This window comes from Talpa occidentalis, unplaced genomic scaffold (assembly GCF_014898055.3).
Source record: "Talpa occidentalis isolate TD23 unplaced genomic scaffold, MPIMG_talOcc4v2.1 talOcc4.7, whole genome shotgun sequence".
NCBI classification, from domain to species: domain Eukaryota; kingdom Metazoa; phylum Chordata; class Mammalia; order Eulipotyphla; family Talpidae; genus Talpa; species Talpa occidentalis.
The window spans coordinates 115,734,810-115,753,324 of NW_023605083.1; the positions used below are offsets into that span (position 1 = coordinate 115,734,810).

At 42.7% G+C, this 18,515-nt stretch overlaps 1 protein-coding gene and 1 long non-coding RNA gene across 3 annotated transcripts in view; one reads left to right on the plus strand and one right to left on the minus strand.

The window, feature by feature from the left end:
* Nucleotides 1–1,579, minus strand: part of KAT7 (lysine acetyltransferase 7) — a 31,248-nt gene extending 29,669 nt beyond the window's left edge. For both annotated transcript variants that reach the window (XM_037493784.2, XM_037493783.2), the window contains exon 1: nt 1,392–1,579. In XM_037493784.2, the coding sequence (XP_037349681.1) occupies nt 1,392–1,406 (15 nt within the window). In that variant the 5' untranslated portion in view covers nt 1,407–1,579. The remainder of the gene's footprint in view (nt 1–1,391) is intronic.
* Nucleotides 1,580–1,586: 7 nt separating this feature from the next.
* LOC119231946 (uncharacterized) lies at nt 1,587–18,177 on the plus strand. The gene is made up of 3 exons (XR_005121967.2): nt 1,587–2,704; nt 2,970–3,013; nt 17,939–18,177. It is a non-coding gene; the product is annotated as an uncharacterized LOC119231946 (long non-coding RNA).
* The last annotated feature ends 338 nt before the right edge of the window (nt 18,178–18,515 follow it).

Here is an 18,515-nt window from a genome sequence, read left to right on the forward strand (position 1 = left end):
CTGCCTGTTCTGTTCCCCTCTGTCTGTGGTGAATCCTCTCACCCCCGCACCTCTGGCCTGTACCCCAGCTCTTGTATGGATAAATAAATAAAATTAAATTTAAAAAAGTATATTTTATTTGAAAGCCTCTATGAAAAGATTCCTGCAGAAATAAGCAGCATATCACCCAACTTTCAATTTCAAGGATAATTGGCCCAGAATGAACAGAACCCCACAAAGTCATAGAAAATTGATAGGCTGGAGGGGTGTCTTTAATGGTCATCTTGTCCATTTAACCAGTTAATCTAATCCCTGATCATATATAACTATCCAGCTCTTCTCTCTGGCTTTCACCAATCTACTTCCCATCTTACACCAGAGCAGACTTAATTTGCTTCTTCACTTCCTTCCCACTTTGTATATACCTCCAAGTAAAGAATTTACTAGTTCCTTCTGCATTTATTTATATGTCTGTTTTCTCCAACAGCCAGTGATTTCCTTAAGCCGCGGGTCATGACTAATTAATTTCTGAGTCCCCAGCAGCCAGCAAGCCTAACAATCAGTCCATCCACATTTATCGGACTGAATCTGATTTGTTCTGCAGCACTGGCCCCGCCGCTGCCTGAGTGTGGCTTGGGGCACTCCATTAGGCCTGTTTGTTCAGATGCACAGAAGGGAGTGGGGCGAGTCCCCAGAAGATCTCCTAAGTGCTCTTAAGTGCTTTCAATTCTAGAAAGTTTCTGATTTTACAAATTTGCATGTCAGGCGCTGTCCAACTAAGCAAATAAGGAAAATTCACAGCTTGAACGCCACAGGCCTGAGTGGCATCCGTCGGGAATGGGCGCTGGTCCTCTACCACCCAAGTCCTCTGCTTTGTTGTGCCCCCGCCCGGAAAGGAAGGCCTCCCAAACCCCGCCTCTGCGCCTATCAGAAACACCAGTGCGAAGGGCGGAGCTTTGCGCCAGCCAATCGCAACTCTGCTAAACCGCGCCCCCACGGGACAGACTGCCAAGTCCAGCCAATCACGAGAGGAGGGATCGTTCTCCACAGCCAGTCGGAGAGCGATAGGGACGGGCCCAGCCCCCGCCCCCGCACGCGGGGAGGTGACCGTTGGGCCCAAATGGGCGGTGTCATCAGCCAATCAATATGCTTCTCGACGTTTCAGCGACCAATTAACGAGAAGAACGCCTCCGAGCCAGGCAAGCAGAGGGCGGGAATAGTTGCAAGTATAGGCCGAGGCCAGGGTCGGGCCCACATTTTTCTGTTGGGTAAGGAGCGAAGAGCGGAGCTGAGCTAGATTCGCGGGAGCGGGAAGTTGGAACCCAACCACTTTGAGGCGTGGCCAAATGCGTCACGTTGCTCAATCGACTGTCCCTAGAAACCCGCCATCTCTCCTGTCCCGTTCCCCTTACCTTCCTTCGCGGCATTGCCGGCGGCTGCGGCCCGACGGTTCCGATTCGGGCAGCGGCGGCAGCAGCAGTAGGAACGGTGGCTCCGGCGGGCTCCGTGGCTGCCTCTGTAGCAGTCCCAATCCTGCGGACGATCCCAAGTGCCTCCTGCTTCACCGTCTAGAGCCTTCTGCGCAGGCGCCGCGGGCTGAGGCGCTTTTTCCTTCACTTCCGGTTGGGGCTCGCGTCACTTGACGTTACAGGCCAGAGAGGGTGCTGGGAGGTTTGCTTCCTCTGGTGAGGCCCGTAGGCGCCATTTTGGAATTGGGCAGGAGGTGGTACCGATAGCGGAAAGCAGGACCGGCCATTTTTAGTTAGGGGATCGGAACCCATTTCGGGCGTGGGTAGCCATTCTTGTTTGGGGCAAGAGCTTGACAGTTGAAGTCAACGGTTCTCATCTTTACCTTGGGCAAAATTTCCCTTCCCTATCTTTTTACTTTCTGAAGTCGAGGAAGGAAACCCCCAGAATCCATCAGGTTGCTGAGATTTAACTCCTTCGTTGACTAATTGACTAAAGGACTTTTCCGTTTATGATATACGCCAAGTTGCAAAGAGATATTTTGCACAAGAAACTATTTTAGGAGCCTTCCTGTGTTTCAAAGTGATTGGAACGGGGCTTATAAGAAACGAAAGGTAGCGTCCATCATCAGCAAGTTTCTTGACTGGTAGAGGAGACACTGTCCTTGCCCTCAGCGAACAGCAAGTAAAGTTAGTGGTTCGCTTCGCGGAAGGAGGCGACACCTCTCTTCAGAAACTGTAACTCCAAAGAATACCCAGTTTAGCTCTGTGGTGAGCCCCCACCTTCCCTACCCATCCCCTTTATGGTTCGAGAGCCCTGGATGGCCCGTGTTTGGGAGTGGGGAGTGCCGTGCCAGAGTCAGAGAAACATTGAACCCCATTTAGTCCAAGTGACCTGGAAATCCAGATGCTTAAGCCAGGAGAGGAAGTGAGCTGCAGCTCAAAAAGGCATGGATGGTAAAATAATTAGAAGGCCTGCTTTGAGAGGGCCTAGAAGAAGTTGGTCACAGATGTTAAGGCTAGAAGGAGAGAGCTAAGAAAAGACTGGGAAGTGTAGAAGATTTCATTGGGGATTTAACGTCGCTGGAGATAAAAGCCACGAGAGGACCAAGGCGTGGCCAAGAGCGACTATTGAGAATCCTGGCAAGCTCGGTCTTTAAGTTAGGAACCCAGTTTTACCTGAGGTCAGCTAAGCTGGAGATCCACCTCACCTCTCTGGCACTCCACCCCAGCAGAGCTAAAGAACAAAGGAGCAGAAGGTAAACATCTCATTGATGTGCTAAAGAGTACTCTGAAGAGTTAAAGTCTCCCTTAGCCAGCGCTCACCTTGAGGCTATCCGGGGTTGGTAACACCCGCAGCTTTGAGTGTTTAGTATTTAGCTTTCAGTGATTCTTATAAATTCGCAATAACCTACTTAGGTTGAACTGCACATAAGAACTTAATTGGGAAGGACTTGAGTTTCTTCTGCTTTTATATTCCCTCAACATTTAAGCATTCAGTTTCACACTATTACTATTTTTCAGTGAACCTGAGGTCACTCTAGGATGTTCTGGCTCCAAGACTAATGGTAAGGAGCTCTAATGTTAAAGAGCCTATCTCATTTCTTTCATACATTCTTAGTACTTCCCATACCTACAGTAAATGCTTACTAGTCAATCAAACTCTATCGTTTTAAATCTCTGAATGTATAGCACTCAAAGATGGTGAAGTATCCCACCCTGGAAGATGGTATTTCAGAATAAGAGTATTAGAATAAGATAACTGTCCACCATATAAATGTCAGCTTTACAAATATTCAATATTAGTTAATTTCTTACACTGGACTCTCCAACACTACAGCTGCCACAAAATAGCTTACAGTTTCATTTAGACATGGTTCCTGTCTTTGGAAAGTGTACACTGGTGGAAAGGTAAAAAATCTAACACCAATAGGATAGAAATATGATCCTTAGGAAAATGTGTACTTAAGAAGAAGTAGAACAGCTAAGTATATTTAGAATGGGAAAGGGGGGGGATCCTAAATGCTTTTGCTTTTTTTTTTTTTTAGCCAAATATAATCTTTACTTTGAGTGACATTTTCACCATGACACACTTAGCTCTCAAAGCAGGAATTGATATTGGTTTCAAAACCTTTGATCAGTTGCTTCCCAGCCCACCCTTAGCCAGACCCCCCACAGGTAGCGTCACTGCTCTTCCTGCCTTTAGGCTTTGTCACTGGCTTTTCTTCCTGCCTGGATGCATCCTCTCCCTTCTTTAAAAATGTACTTTCTTCAGAAGGTCTTGCCTGATTTAAAATAGTAGGGCATAGTGATATGTTATTTTGCACTTACTGCTATATTTATACTTTTTCTTATCCAATTTAGTAGCTGTTCTGTTCCCTTGCTTCTTCCCAAACAGATAATAGGAACATAACTCATATTTATTTTATTCATCAGCTCTCCCAGTGTCCAGTACAGGCTTTTGATGTCAGATTGGGATTTGAATCTCAGCTCTGCCACTTTCTATCTGCATTGCTCTTGAACGAATTTTGAAATTTACCTGTGCTTCAGTTTTCTGTGATCAGAGACACTAATAACCACCTCACAGGTTGTCATAAGGGTTAAAAGAGATGATTATTGTAAAGTGCTTATCTCCGTTCTTGAGAGAGTAAGTGCTCAACAATGGCTGTTGTTATTGATATTTATAATTCCAGTCATCCTAGTCATGTCTCTAACATACTAATGTTTGTGAATATATCTGTACATTGGTCTCAGTGGTTGTTTGCTTTTGTCTGTTCAGTCTCACTTTAGCTGAGGAGACACAAAGTGATTTCCCAGGCATCATATATCACACATTGAGACACACCAGATGGACAAACCACTGTGTGTTCTCAGACCAGTAAGCTTGTTGTTCCAAAACACTACAGAATATTGATGGGAAAATGGCAGGATTAGCAAGATTCAACAGTAGTACAGCAGAGGAAGTGGAATGCTTTGTCTAGAGAGTTTAGGAAAGGATTCATAGAAGAGGTAAAATAAGAGTAAATTTTTATAGGACAAAAAAAAATTGCGAGTCAAAAGGAATGGGTGCTTTCCCTGCAAAGGGAACAGCACATGCAAACTGCGGAGGCACAGAGCCGCATTGTATATGGAGGTGACTAACACCGTGGTGGAGTTGGAGTGGTTGCCAGAATAAGACACAGGAATGGATTGGGCAAGTAGTTCATGCAGAACCTTGAACACTGCTAAGAAGCCTGGACTGGAGGTGATGGGGACTCTCTGAAGGCAGCAGAGGAGTCCCATCATCAGACTTGTACTTTAAAGCTGTCCTTCTGGAATCTGGAGGGGGCTGATCTGAGTGGTTGAAGTGCTGCTATAGTAACCTTACCCCGACTTTAAGGAAGGATTCAAGGGCAGGGGTCACCAGGGCAATCTTTTCTCTATGTCCTTGTGCATTTTCTTTCTTGTGCCTATTTTCTTGTCTCCTCAGTTACATCTGTAAGCTCCCTGAAAGATGTCTTAATTTCCTTTAAAACGATCCCCCTTGTCAGTAAAATGAGAGCCACCATATTTCAAGTACAAAGTGCACTTGTTTGTTGTTTTCCTTCGAAAGCCTTGGAGTCCTGGAGGTTGGGAACCTCGCCTGAATGACCACACCATCTCCAGCTTCTCCCTGGCTGCCTGGCATCTAAAAGTGCTCAGTGAATGGGATGGCAACTGCCAGGTGTTGGCTCAGTTAGGAAAGCTTTGCCAAGAGCCAGCATCCTCTCTCCTTTAAGCTTCTTTTGGACCAATGATATGCCTGTTAGAGACAGCAGTTTCCTCTGTGGGCAGCTTAACTGTCCTATAAGATGAGGGGGAAATGCCTTGACCTTTTTAAGACAATGTTAGTGTAGCCAGGCCAGTCTTACAAGTTCTAAGTAAAAATCTTGGCCTAGTCTCTATCCCTTTGGGAGAATTTTAGAGGTTGTTGATGTGATTGTAATTCATATTAAAATCTTCTCAGTTACAGCTGCCTTAAAAATAGCATGGTCACTAATGATCCCTCCTTACAGGAGATGGCCTGGAACTTCTCTTTCCTTCTAGGCCACTTGTTAATTTGTTCTCATATCACCCTCATTCACCATCCACCCCCAACCCCACCCTGGGGGAAGGTATTGGACAGATCCCAGCAGGCTGAGGCATAGCTCCCCGCCTCTGCAGCTGGGGTTATAAATAACCACCAAAACTAAACAGTCAAATAACTGCATTTTGAAAATTGCTTAAGAAAAATCACTCTGATGTGGATTCAATAGCAGTTCTCCCACTTCTGCCCTTCCATCTTCCCCTCCCCTGCCTCCCCTAACCTACCTCTCTTCCCAGATCCAAGTTCCCTAGGGAAGTCAATCCAAGCACAAAGCCATTGTATGATGAAGACATCCTTTTCCATATTTGACAGGGCCAAAGCCCTCCAGGGCTGTAGTTATAGTTACACAATGTTGTTATGGCAGCAGAGGCCTCAGGGTAACATATGTTCCTGGGTGGTAATTGGGTTTGCTTTAACAGACTGTCTCTCCTTGGGTTTTCCATGCCCAAATTCACTTATCAAGGAGATCAGGGAATTGCCTTTATGGATGGGCCTTCAGTTTTACATTCCAGCAAAACCAAATTCCTCTTTATCCCCAGGATGGAATGTGCCCAGTGATCATGGGTTGAGACTTTTTAGGCTGCAGGCATTTTCATGTATTCATTCAATAAATATTTATCAAGAATCTGATAAGAGCTAGGTATTGGGCTGGGATCTGAGTGTACACTGTGAATAAACAGGTGTGGTCCCTCCCCTACTACAGCTGACAATTTAGGACAAGATTGTGAAGGAGGGGCCTGGGAGTATGACTTTCACCACCCCAACCCTCTCTTGTTAATACTTTTCAGAAAATATTAACCTGGCCTCCCTGGAGGCGCAAGGGGTTAAGCATCGCACTATGAAGCAATTCACAGCCTCTGCAGCACGAGTTTGATCCCCAGCCGGCCAGGGAGAAACCCACATGGCGAAGCAGACTTCTCATGTTTCATCCACTGCTCCCCTCAGCAGTGTATTTCAGTCAGTCTGCCTGTTTTGCTCCCCACTTTGTATCTGGTGAATCCTCTTACTCCCCCCTGCATCTCTGGCCTGTACCCCAGATCTTGTATGCATAAATAAATAATCTTAAAAAAAAAGTATTAACCTAGTGTAAGAACACTAAGTAGACCTTTGAAAAAATAAATGATAACCTTAATCCCACTGCTGCCACAAAGCTATATTTATTTCTCGTATTTTGCCCTCTATTTTTTCTCCACATGCATGCATTTTACTATATGTGCATGTTTTTGTATAGATGAGATAATTATTGACATGGAATTTCATATTTTTCACAGATAACATTTCCTGTTTCTCTCTAGTCCTCACATTTGTAATCTCCATGAGCGACTGCCTTGTGATACTGGGATATATAACGTGTTCTCATTCCCCTGTGCGGGGTTGAGGGTCTTTTTTGTCAGCTAGTGCTGTAGTGTCTATGTCATCTGTAGTTCTCTCCTGTTTTTATTTCTACCTCTTATAGATCTCTTTCCCCCAAATAAATTACCAATTTTAAGGCAATGTTCCTCAAATTGAATATTAAACACAATAAAATCTTGCAACTTTAGTAAAAACGTAAGCCATACTTCGATGTTTTTTTTATTCTATTTATAATTGGGATATTCAGTCTTTTTAAAAATATTTTACTTATTATTTTTGTGTAGATGAACTGGGGTGTAGGCCAGAGGTGCGGGTGGTGAGAGGATTCACCAGAGACAGAGTGGGGAGCAGAACAGGCAGATTGACTGAAATACACTGCTGAGGGGAGCAGTGGACGAGACAGGAGAGGTCTGCTGCGCCATATGGGTTAGCACCCTGGCCGGGTATTGAACTCAGGCCTTAGTGATAGCGCTGAGACAACCCCTAGGCCACCAGGGAGGCCCAGGATATTCAGTCTTGTTTGTGTTTATTATTTCTCTGTTCTCTCTAGTACATCCTATTCATTACTCATTTTTCTGCTGGAGTCTTGGTGATTTTTTTTTTTAAGTGTGAACAAGAAGCAAATGATAGGTAGGTAGATAGATAGGTCTATACATAATAAATGCTTTGTTGAGCCATATTCAGTTATGGAGTCAGTGCTAAGGAAGGCAAAACATTTGCTTTATAACAAATTTTTAGTGATTTCTCCTCACTCTTTTCCTCTGGCTTCCCAATTACATGTTAGTGGTGAACTAAGTCTACAGGTATTGAGAAAGAGAATGAGCAAAATGTTTGGATGACACAGATGAAAGCAAGGAGGCAAATTATATCTGACTTCAGCAAGAACTGAGGAGCCACTTTAAAAGCTGTAGCTTGCCCACTACAGAAACTATTTTCCTGGTGACCTATCCGAAATTGAATCCCAGAAAAGTTTCCCAAACCAATGAACTTTAGAAGAATGAAAAATGACCGTTTGTAAGCTGTGGGTCCTTTTATTTGTTGGGAGTTACTTTCCCAGGAATGGGGACTAGGAATGGATCACTCTGAGTCATTTTGCATACTTAACCAGTCTCTCTTGTGACTACCCAAATGAGGGATGCAAGCTACAATTAGGAAAAACATTTCTCCGTTTAAGGCAACCAGTACACATATAGCCCAAACCCACAACCCTGGGCTTCTTAGTCTTGCTCTAACCAACATCACTGACCCTAATCCAACCTTGGGAGTTAAGGGTGATTTTCTTACTAGTCTTAAAATCATACAAGGATGAGTGGACATCTTTCTGACCATTTTCTTACCTGCCTTTCTAGCCTTGCCAGTAGATGTCACTACACCAAACCGCATTCTCCAAAGATAAGACTGGAAAGGGAAAAAAGGGCTTCAGAAAGATTGAGTTTGACCATCATACCCAATTCTCCCAGGGCTTCCATTCATACTTCTGGAAAACTATCAAGGATATGTAACGTGGTTCCTGACAGCACTAGGCTTGAACTTAGTAGGTCAAGACCCCAGGTTCTGGGTAGAGTCAGAGTTCTTATCCAAGGGCCTTTTCCAGATTGGGTGGGGAGCACAGCTGCTGGAGGAAGGGTGGCAGGGTGATCATACCATTTAAATGGGGAGTACACATGATAGAGTTATCTAGGAACAAGAGCTAGAGTTTTGGGGCTGTTCCAAATGTTACTGTGGAGCTGATACCTCAAGCAAAGTACTCCACCCACCCTCCACCCCTACCCCTCCATCCTCACTGGCATAGGCTATCCTTCGCCTAGGGCTGGCACATCAGTTTTGGGCTTCCCCAGTGCCAGCCAGATATAGCCACATCATGCCAAGACACTGGAAAAGTTTCTAGCTGTTCATACCATATTACTGGTCTCCTTCAAACAAATATAAACAGAACTGATAATCTGAGGATAAGAGCCATTGTCAGTTTTCCTGTGGGGATTATTTTTGTTACAGGTGTGTAACAAAAAGACTGAAATCTGTGCCTGCCCTATAGTGTCCTGCAAGGACTATATATATGTCCTGCAAGGCACTATAGCCTGCAAGGACACTATAGTGTCCTCTGGCTAACTCTCCAGCCCATCCCATACAACTTCATTCTCTGTGCTGCAGTCTCATGTAACTTCCAGCAGTTCTCAGGGAGTACACCGGTTTCTTCTACCTTTGCACATACTTTTTACTCTGCCTAGAATGTTCTTCCCCTATATTATTCACCAATTCCCCTAATTCTTCAGATCTCAGGTCAAATGTTATTTTTCTCAGGGAGTTCTTCTGTGTCTTCCAGGATAGATCAAGGCCCCCATTTCTATCCATGTAGAGCACCCTGTGCTTTTCTTCATAGCACTTGTCCCAGTTCATAATTATACATTTGTTTGTGACTGTGTATTCTTTGCCTTCTCTCCCCCAACACATATTCCAGACTATAGTTTCCATGAGGGTAGTATCCATTCCACTTAAAATTGCACCTCAGCACCTAGCACAATGCATAGCACTTAGTAGGCACTTAGTAATTATTGGATGTATGAGTGAATGGCAAGGGGGTAAATGAAGTTAGAAACATAGTGTTGCCCTTGTGCACATACTCAAATAGCATTTATATATGAAATGTGTTGCCTCATTCTGATTAATTATAGAGTTCAGAGAAATTCATCTAAATTGGTCAACAGAAAAGTAAAGATTACCATATGAGGCTAAATTTAAAAGACTGGGGAGATAAAAGCTGATGATAAGATCTATGTATGTGATAACATGAATAGGGTAGATGCATATTTGTTTACCAAATCCCAAAGGTTAGCACAAAGGAAAACCTTTTGACAACTACACTGTGGACTCCCCAGAAAAAGGACCATGTGTTATTCATCTCTATATCCCCAGCTCCTAGCATGCTGCCTTGCACACACCAGAGGCCCAAGATATGTATGTTGAACTGTTTGTTCATTGAATCTTAAAGGAGGTAAACTTGGATCTGCTATAAGGTAGTATACAGTTACTTGGGAAACCCCAGAGGCAAAAAGAGAAAAGTCTGAATGGGGTCAAGAAGAGTTCCTTTACATGTATACACAATAGCTATACAATGGGCTCTTTCAGGGACATTAGGGCTATTCAAGGCCCATCCCTTGACCTTTTCAGATCATCCTTATGAAGGGCAATCACCACATGCTCTCACCAAATGCATCTTCTTTCTACCACCAGGGACCAAATTCTCAAAGTTATAAAGCAGTGGTCTCACCCTACCTCACATTGTTATTTTCCTTCAGTGCCCTCCATGCTCTTGGGTACATGCCCCTTTAGTCCCCTTGGCCTGTGCTACTCTGGTTTTCACCAGAAGGGAAAATCCCAGAAGGTGGTGCCCTTCAATCAGAAGTAAAAATGGCTGCATCTCTCAGGGCAACCAGAGCCTGAGCCTGGTATTCCTGAGCCCACAGCAGGAAGGCCATTAGCCTCCGTCCCAAGAATCCCTGCAACCAGCATCCCTGGCATTTAGCCTTCTATCCCTGGCACTTAACCCCCTAGCTCCTTAAGTAGGGACATTTCAAAAAGTTTTTCTTGGAGCCATGGAGGGTTTAAAAGAATTCTTGTACATTAAGAAAATAAATCCTCCAAAAAGAGCTATTGAGCTGCTCAACCTCATGTATGCCTGCCATCTCTCAGGACTTCAAAAAAAGGTTGGGGATTTGGATGTGTGTCCATTAGCCTCATTCCAGCCAGTTCCACTGGACTCATTCCAGATGGTGCCTGAGTCTTGGGTCCCAGGAGGAGTAGAGGCTGCACCTTGTCCCAAAGCTGGGTCCAAAGGCATAGGCATCAAGGTAATAGATACTGTGGCTTGTCGGAGGTGTGCTGGTGCACCACAGAAACCAGTCCCAGGGGCTTCTCCTGCCTTCCCCTTCCAGCAGCCTTTAAATCACTGAGTATTAAATACTGTGGAGGATCCTTCTCCCCTAGTCCTACTCTGGGGCTCCCTGCCAGACAGAAGGCTGCAAATGAAGCAAGGAGAAATGAGAGAATGGGCAGCAGGCAGGGGTGCCCATCACTTATCAACCAAACATGGTCAGTCACTTTCCAGCAGCACTCTGGCAGCCTGGGCAGCCAGCATTTTCTGGCAATGGAGAGCACAGTCCTGCAAGAGTTCCCCTTATTTGGCTGCCCTGTGTCAGAAGCAGGGGGACAAGCGTCAAGGGGGAGTCCCTCTCTCCTTTGACATTGACAATTTCAGAATTACAACACACTTTGGTCCTAAATCGATTCCTACTTCCTTCGCCCCTTCGTCTGCAAGTTTCCCCTACAGTCTCTGGTAGTTTTGACCCCATGAAGAGCCTTCTCATTTTACCTGGCACATTCCAGAGTCTGGCAGGCTTTCTAAAAGGACAGCACCACCCTCTACCTCCTTTAATATGCTCTGCTTTCTCTTTAATGGGAATCCCCTAGGTTCCCCAGCTCTCTCTCCTCCCCTAAACTAAGAAGCTTGGAAAAAGGGAGTGGATTGGTCCTAGGTTAGTCCACAGGAAGAGAGACATGTTTTTACAAAGGAGAAGTTCCCAAAAATGTTCACTCCCACACCAGGAACAGCTGAAACCTCCCAGACTGAGCCTTCCCTGCAATATAAACAAATCTGAGTTCTAGAGAGTTTAGGGTGGCGGGGGTGGGAGGGTGACAGAGAGGCAGGGGAGTGGGTTATGGCCTGTATTCCTAACTCTGACCTTCAGACAGGGTGAACCTTTAGGTCTGTGTCCTTCTGACAAGATCACTAGTGGTTATACACAGTCTGAAAGCTGGCAGACCTGTCACCTCAAGTTAGATCACCTTCAAACATGTCCTAATCTCTGAGCCTCAGTTTTCTCACCTGTGAAATGGGCATAATTATACCTACTGTATAATATAGTCATAGGATTAAATGAGATAATGTGTGCAATGTTACTTAGCCTATAGTAAGCACCTAGTAAGTGAAAGCTTTCTTTCATGCAGTGTAGCAGGGGCACATGGCCTTGTAGCATCCTGATTATATTCCTTCCTTCCTGGGACCCTGACGTTACTGTGTCTACTGGTGATGCAGGCTTCTTGGGCATTTGAAGGGATGCAGACACTCCCGAGTTCAGGGATTCCAGGATTTCTAATCTGTTTTGGGGAATAATTCACCATTATTGTGTTTTGGGTGTACAGGGCCCAGAAACTGACAGTGGTGATATCTAAATCCTGCATTGACATTCTGGACAAAAACCCATGAGGTCAGAGAATTGGATGGAGCTTCTGAGACAGATGCCAAAGGAAAATGCTAACTTGTGTGATATTATCAGAGTGGTATAGAAGAAGCAAGGCTAAACTGCTTCCTACCCAAGTGGAACACCAGCTACTTGGTAGCCTACCGAGCCTTTGTCCTAGTGAAATGGAAGCAGGGGTTATAGAGGCCACTGGTGGAATGTACTGGAACATTTCAGGCCCCTTTTCTGCACAACCACAACTTCTCTAGGCATTGGGCCATCAGCTTTCAGGATTTGATGCAAGTTCCTCACCCTCCACCATGCACAGCAGGAGAAATCCGCTCTGAAAGTAGCACTCTTCTCAGTCATTGCCACCAAGTTTCTAAGTAGGAGGAGTGTCAGTTCAGTCCTTTGGGACTCTTTCATTAGTTAGTCTTGGTTGCTTATGCTGTTTTTTGTTGCTCTCGAGCCATCTTGTGGAGTACATATGTTGGGCACAGGATATCCATGGGAAGAACCGGGAATAGATACCTAATTCAGTCAGGGGTGATGAATTGGACAGGATGTAACCAAGCTTCAGGAGGCCTCACAAAACCTGGAAAAATCCCTACTTTCAGTCCACAGGGCTTTTGGCCTCAACCTTCAGGAGCAATCAGAAATATTAGTTGGGGGAACATTCAAATTCTTAAATAACCAACATTGACTCAACATTGTTGGATCTAGTGGCTTGCAATAGGCTGACAAGAAATACCAGAGCAAATGGGTCACTTTGCTAAGAATCAGGGACAAGGGATAAACATAGATAAAATGACTAAGGAGAAATGATGAAGCTACCCAGAAACTTGTACCAAACAATGGGCAACACAAGCTGGACATCTAAGTCCTGAGGGAATCATTCGTGTCTGACAAGGTCAGTTGAGGAAGGTTGGAAGGCAGTCTAATTAAAAATTGAAGCAGATGACAGTGAAAAGGATGGAGTTGCAGGGTGGGGGAAATCTCATTTACCAAGGCACAGAAAAGAATCTATGGTGATATTCTGCAGTTATCTATTACAAAAGCCCTTATAGATAATATTTTTTGCCCTGAAAATAAGCTATGAAGCCTACAGCTATGTCTAAAGGAAATCGGACTATAGATTAACTTTCAAATCAAAATCACTCATCCATTCTGTTATCTTTATAATAGCTTTGAATTAGAGTCTCATGATAGTTGGATACCTGATTGATGTGAAGGCATGAAAGAGGAATAATCTTTGGAGTATGGTATGTGAAATACTCTTTGGAGTATGGGTAGCCTATTTGCCCTAGGAGTAACTATATTTTTGAGGCAGACTAGAAGATGGTAAATGGAACAGCAGAAAGAGAAAAGAGAAATTTAAAGGAGGTGGAACAAATAGGCCTTGTGTTTTTTTTTTTTTTTATATAGAGGCATGTTTTCTTTCTTTCTTTATTTGTTTGTTTTTGTTTATACATGCACTGGGTACAGTCAGAAGCGCGGGAGGGTGAGAGAATTCACCAGAGCCAGAGCAGGGAGCAGAGCAGGCAGAAGGACCGAAGTACACTGCTGAGGGGAGCAGCGGGCGGCAGGAGAGGTCTGCGCGCCATGTGGGACCCTCCTCTGGTGGCCGGGGAGCAGCCGGGGATCGAACCGGCGCCGCAGAGGCCGCGGGCAGCTTCGCAACCCAGCGCTCAACCGCTGCGCCACCGGGGAGGCCCAGGCCTTGTGTTTTATACACAGTCTCCAATATCCTCCCAAGACTGATTTCTTAGGGGGCTGGGAAAGTCAGGTGTGAAGAATGCAAACTGTTCCCACTGAGGTACTGCTGTAGAAACCAGATGGTTCCCCAAGGTATCCATAATCACAAGACATAGCAGATCTAGAGTTTGTTGTAATTAATTTTCCCCTATGCTCCACTTCCATGCTGGTGACAGGATATAGTATATAGTAAACTGGATATAGATATAGTAAACTGAGGACCAAGACACACCTATTCTCCTCAGGCAGCTTATGTATTTTATTTACTTATTTAATTTCAAAAAAAACCCACAACCACCATCCAAGATACACCCTCCACACTTCCCCCGACCTTCTTCACTTCTGATAGCCTTATTTCTGTTTTCAATATCCACTAGTTTGCTTTGTTTTATGCATCTACCCACTAAGCTTCCTTATATTGCACATACAGGTAAAATAATCCAATATTTGTCTTTACCTTTCCGACTAATTTTGTTTCACGCGATCCTCTCAAGTTCCTTCCATTTTGCTGCAAATGCAAAATTTCATCTTTCCATGTAGTTGAATGATATTTTGTTGTGTATATGCAGTACATCTTTATCCAATTGCCTATCCATGGGTACTCAGCTTGCTTCCATATCTTAGCTATTGTAAATAATGCTGCAACAAACATTGTGATGTATGTAACTCTTCAAGTTGATAATTCATATCCTTTGCATAGATACCCAGAAGTGGGATCATATGGTGGTTGTGTTTTTAGTTTTTTGAGAAGGTTCATACCGTTTTCCAAAATGACTACACAATTTACATTCTCACCAACAGTGTTCCTTTTTCTCCACATCCTCACCATTACTTGTTGTTAACAGTCTTTTTGATGTAAACTTTTATCACAGGTGTGAGATGATATCTTATGGTTCGGATTTGCATTTCCCTAATAAGCAGTGATAATGAATGTTTGTTAAATGTCTGTTGGCCATCTATATATTCTCTTTGGAAAACTCTCTATTCAGACCTTCTTCCCATTTTTTCTTTTTATTGGGTTGAGGATCTTGTTAAGTTGGATGAGTTCTTTATATACCTTGGCTATTAACTACTTATCTTATATATGATAGGTGAATAATATCTTCTCCTATTCTATAGGCTGTCTTGTTAGTCTGCTGGTATTTTCTTTTGCTTTTTGCAAAAGCTTTTTAATTTTCAGTAGTCCTGATGGTTTATTTTTACTTTAATTTCATTTCCCTTGTCATTGGGGTTGAGTTCCCAAAAACATCCCTATCATTGATGTCATGGAACATAGCACCTATGTCTTTTTCCTTGTATTTTATTGTTTCAGTCTTCAATCCATTTTGAATTTATTTTTATGTATAGAGTTGGAGGTTGATCAGTTTCATTCTTTCAGATATGGCTGTCCAGTTTTCCCAGCACCACTTGTTGAAGAGATTTGCCAATCTCCATTGTATAATATTGGTGCCTTTGTCATAAATTAGATGTCAATAAGTGTGTAGATTTATTTTGGGGTCTTGATTCTAATTCATTGATGCATGTGTCAGTTTATATTTTAATATCATACTGCTGTAATTACTATCACTTTACAATATAGTTTAGAATCTGATAACATGATGCATAGTTTTTATTGTTCTTTTTTGCTCAAAATTGGCTTAACTATTCAGGGTCTTTTGTGATTCCATATAAATTTCAGTATTTTTTATTCTATTTCCTTGGAAAATAGCATTACAATTTTGATAGGGATTATATTGTATCTGTATATTGCTTTTGTAGGTCCTTTTGACCAGGAACATGGGAAATCTTTCCATTTCTTTGTTTCTTGTTTTATATCTTTTAACAGTACCTTTTCCCTCTTTTGTTAAATTTATTCCTAGCTATTTTTTTTAAAGATTTATTTATTTCTGTATACAAGCACTGGGCACAGTCAGAAGCGCAGGATGGTGAGAGAATTCACCAGAGACAGAGCAGAGAGCAGAACAGGCAGATTGACTGAAATACACTGCTGAGGGGAGCAGCAGGAGAGGTCTGTGCACCATGTGGGACCCTCGCCCCGGGGCGGCCGGGGAGCAGCCGGGGATCGAACCGTTGCCGCAGAGGCCGCGGGCAGCTTCGCAACCCAGCGCTCAACCGCTGCGCCACCGGGGAGGCCCTATTCCTAGCTATTTAATCTTTTTTATGTGATTTGTTTTCTTACTTTCTTTTTCTTCTCATTTATTGCATATAGCAATACAACAGATTTTGTATATATCAGTTTTGTAGCCTGACACTTTCTACACTCATTTATTGTTTCTAATACTATTTTTGTATGAATTCTTTAGGGTTTTATATATGTTACCATATCATCATCTGCAAATAATGATAATTTCACTTCTTTTCCAGATTGGATTCCTTTTATTTCTTGTTGTCTAATTGCTCTCACAAAAACCTCTAATATGAAAATAAATAAAAGGAGTGAAAGTGGACATCCTTGCCTTCCTTGTTCCTGATCTTATTTTATTATTTTTTATTTATTTATAATTTTTTATTTATATCTTTTACATAATTGTGTATTCCCCGTAAGATTCCCACCACCAGTTCACCCATGAACCATCACCACAGTCACTTGTGCTCTTCTCTCCCCTGTTTTGATCCCTTTTCCTCCCCCTTCCTTGCAGAATGTCTCTTATTTATGGTTGCCTGCTAGTTTTGTTTATTATTATTATTATTATTATTGTTTTTCCTGATTCCTTATTTGGTTCCCCTATATTCCTCCTATAAGTGAAACCATTCGATACTTTTCTTTTTCCTTCTGGCTTATTTCACTGATATTCCTGATCTTAAAGGAAAAGATTCAGTTTTTCACCATTGATTATGATATTAGCTCTGGTTTTGTAGTATATGGCCTTCATTGTGTTAAGATATGCTCTTCCTATACCTATTTTGTTAAGAGTTTTTATCATAAATGGATGCTGTTTATTTTCAAATGCTTTCTCTGCATCTATTGATAAGATCATATGATTTTTGTCCTTCCTTTTGTTGATGTGTAGTATATTACATTAATTGATTTGTGTATAGTAAACCATTCTTGCACCACTGGAATAAATTCCAGTTCGCTGTGGTGTATGATCCTTTTAATATACCGATAATAGGAAGTTTATATATTTTAGAGTGGGAGAGAATGTTTTAAAATGATAAATGTCCATTCTGGGTATTCCATAGAGCAAAGAGCCAAATATTATGTCTCTCACAGTGAACTTCTAGGGGTACCCTAAAAGGGAGTGATAATATTCATTTCCTGGAACATACCCTTAAACGATAAGTAGGATCACCTACAGGCCACGGGTCTATTATCCACAGCCTTATCTAAATCCTTTTTCTTTTTAACAGCTTCATTAAATTGTAAGATTCACTCACTGTACATATATAATTCTATCATTTTTAATAAACTTATTCAAATTGTGTAATTGTTACCACATTTCAGTTTTAGGACATTTCCATCACCACAAAAAGTTTGATTGTGCCTATTTTCAGGTTATCTCTGCTTCCACTCCCAGCCCTAGGCAATCACTTATGTGCTTTCTGTTTATAAATTGCTTTTTCTGGGCACTTCATATAAATATATCATACAACATGTGGTCTTTTGCATCTGCTTCTTTCACTTAGCATAATGTTCTTATGGTACATCCATGTTGTAGGATATATCAGTAGTATTTTTCCTTTTTATTGCTGAATACTATTCCACTTAAATTCTTTCATAAGTTATTTAAGCTCTGAGGCAACACCAAACAGGATGCAGGCACCCTGGTCTCCACCCCTGCCTCTGATTTTCTGAGTGGCCTCTGACATGTTCTTGTCTGGGCATTCAATCCTCCATCTGTAAAATGAATGACTGAATCATATAGAGTGTCTAATATTTCTACTATGTTTTTTAATAAAAATCAACTTTGCATTTTTCATGGCATGCCATTAGATCCAGTATGCCAAAATATTGGTATCTGTGATCCCAAATTTTCCCTTTACCTGTCTTAAAACTTCCACCATCATTATTGTTAATGATGAAGAATCTTTGTATTTAAAAGGCTGCTGTTGGGCCTCCCTGGTGGCACAAGGGGTTGAGACGCAACCTATGAAGCAATACGCAGCCACTGCAGTACAAGTTCGATCCCCGGCAAGGGAGCAACCCACGTGGCACAGCAGACCTCTCCTCTCTCACCCACTGCTCCCCTCAGCAGCGTATTTCAGTCAGTCTGCCTGTTCTGTTCCCCACTCAGTCTCTGGTGAATCCTTTTACCTCCCATACCTCTGGCCTGTACCCCAGTTCTTGTACATGTAAATAAATCTTAAAAAATAAATAAATAAATAAATAAATAAATAAATAAAATAAAAGACTGCTGTTTAGCAGGAACTTTGATTTTCACCAAGAGGAAAAGAAGGACCAAAAGTCATCCCATCTGAACCAAGGAGAATGAAAAAGTAAGATAACTAAGACACAAGTCAGAAAGTGGTAGGCCACGGCAAGGGGCAAAATGTGTCAGAAAAAGTACAGGAGATCAAAATCCAGGCCACCTGGTTACTTGGGAGTAAGAGGGAAGGGGTACAGGGAAAAGGGAGGCCACTAGAGTTGGAGAAGCATTGAGGACTAGGCCCCCTCCCTAC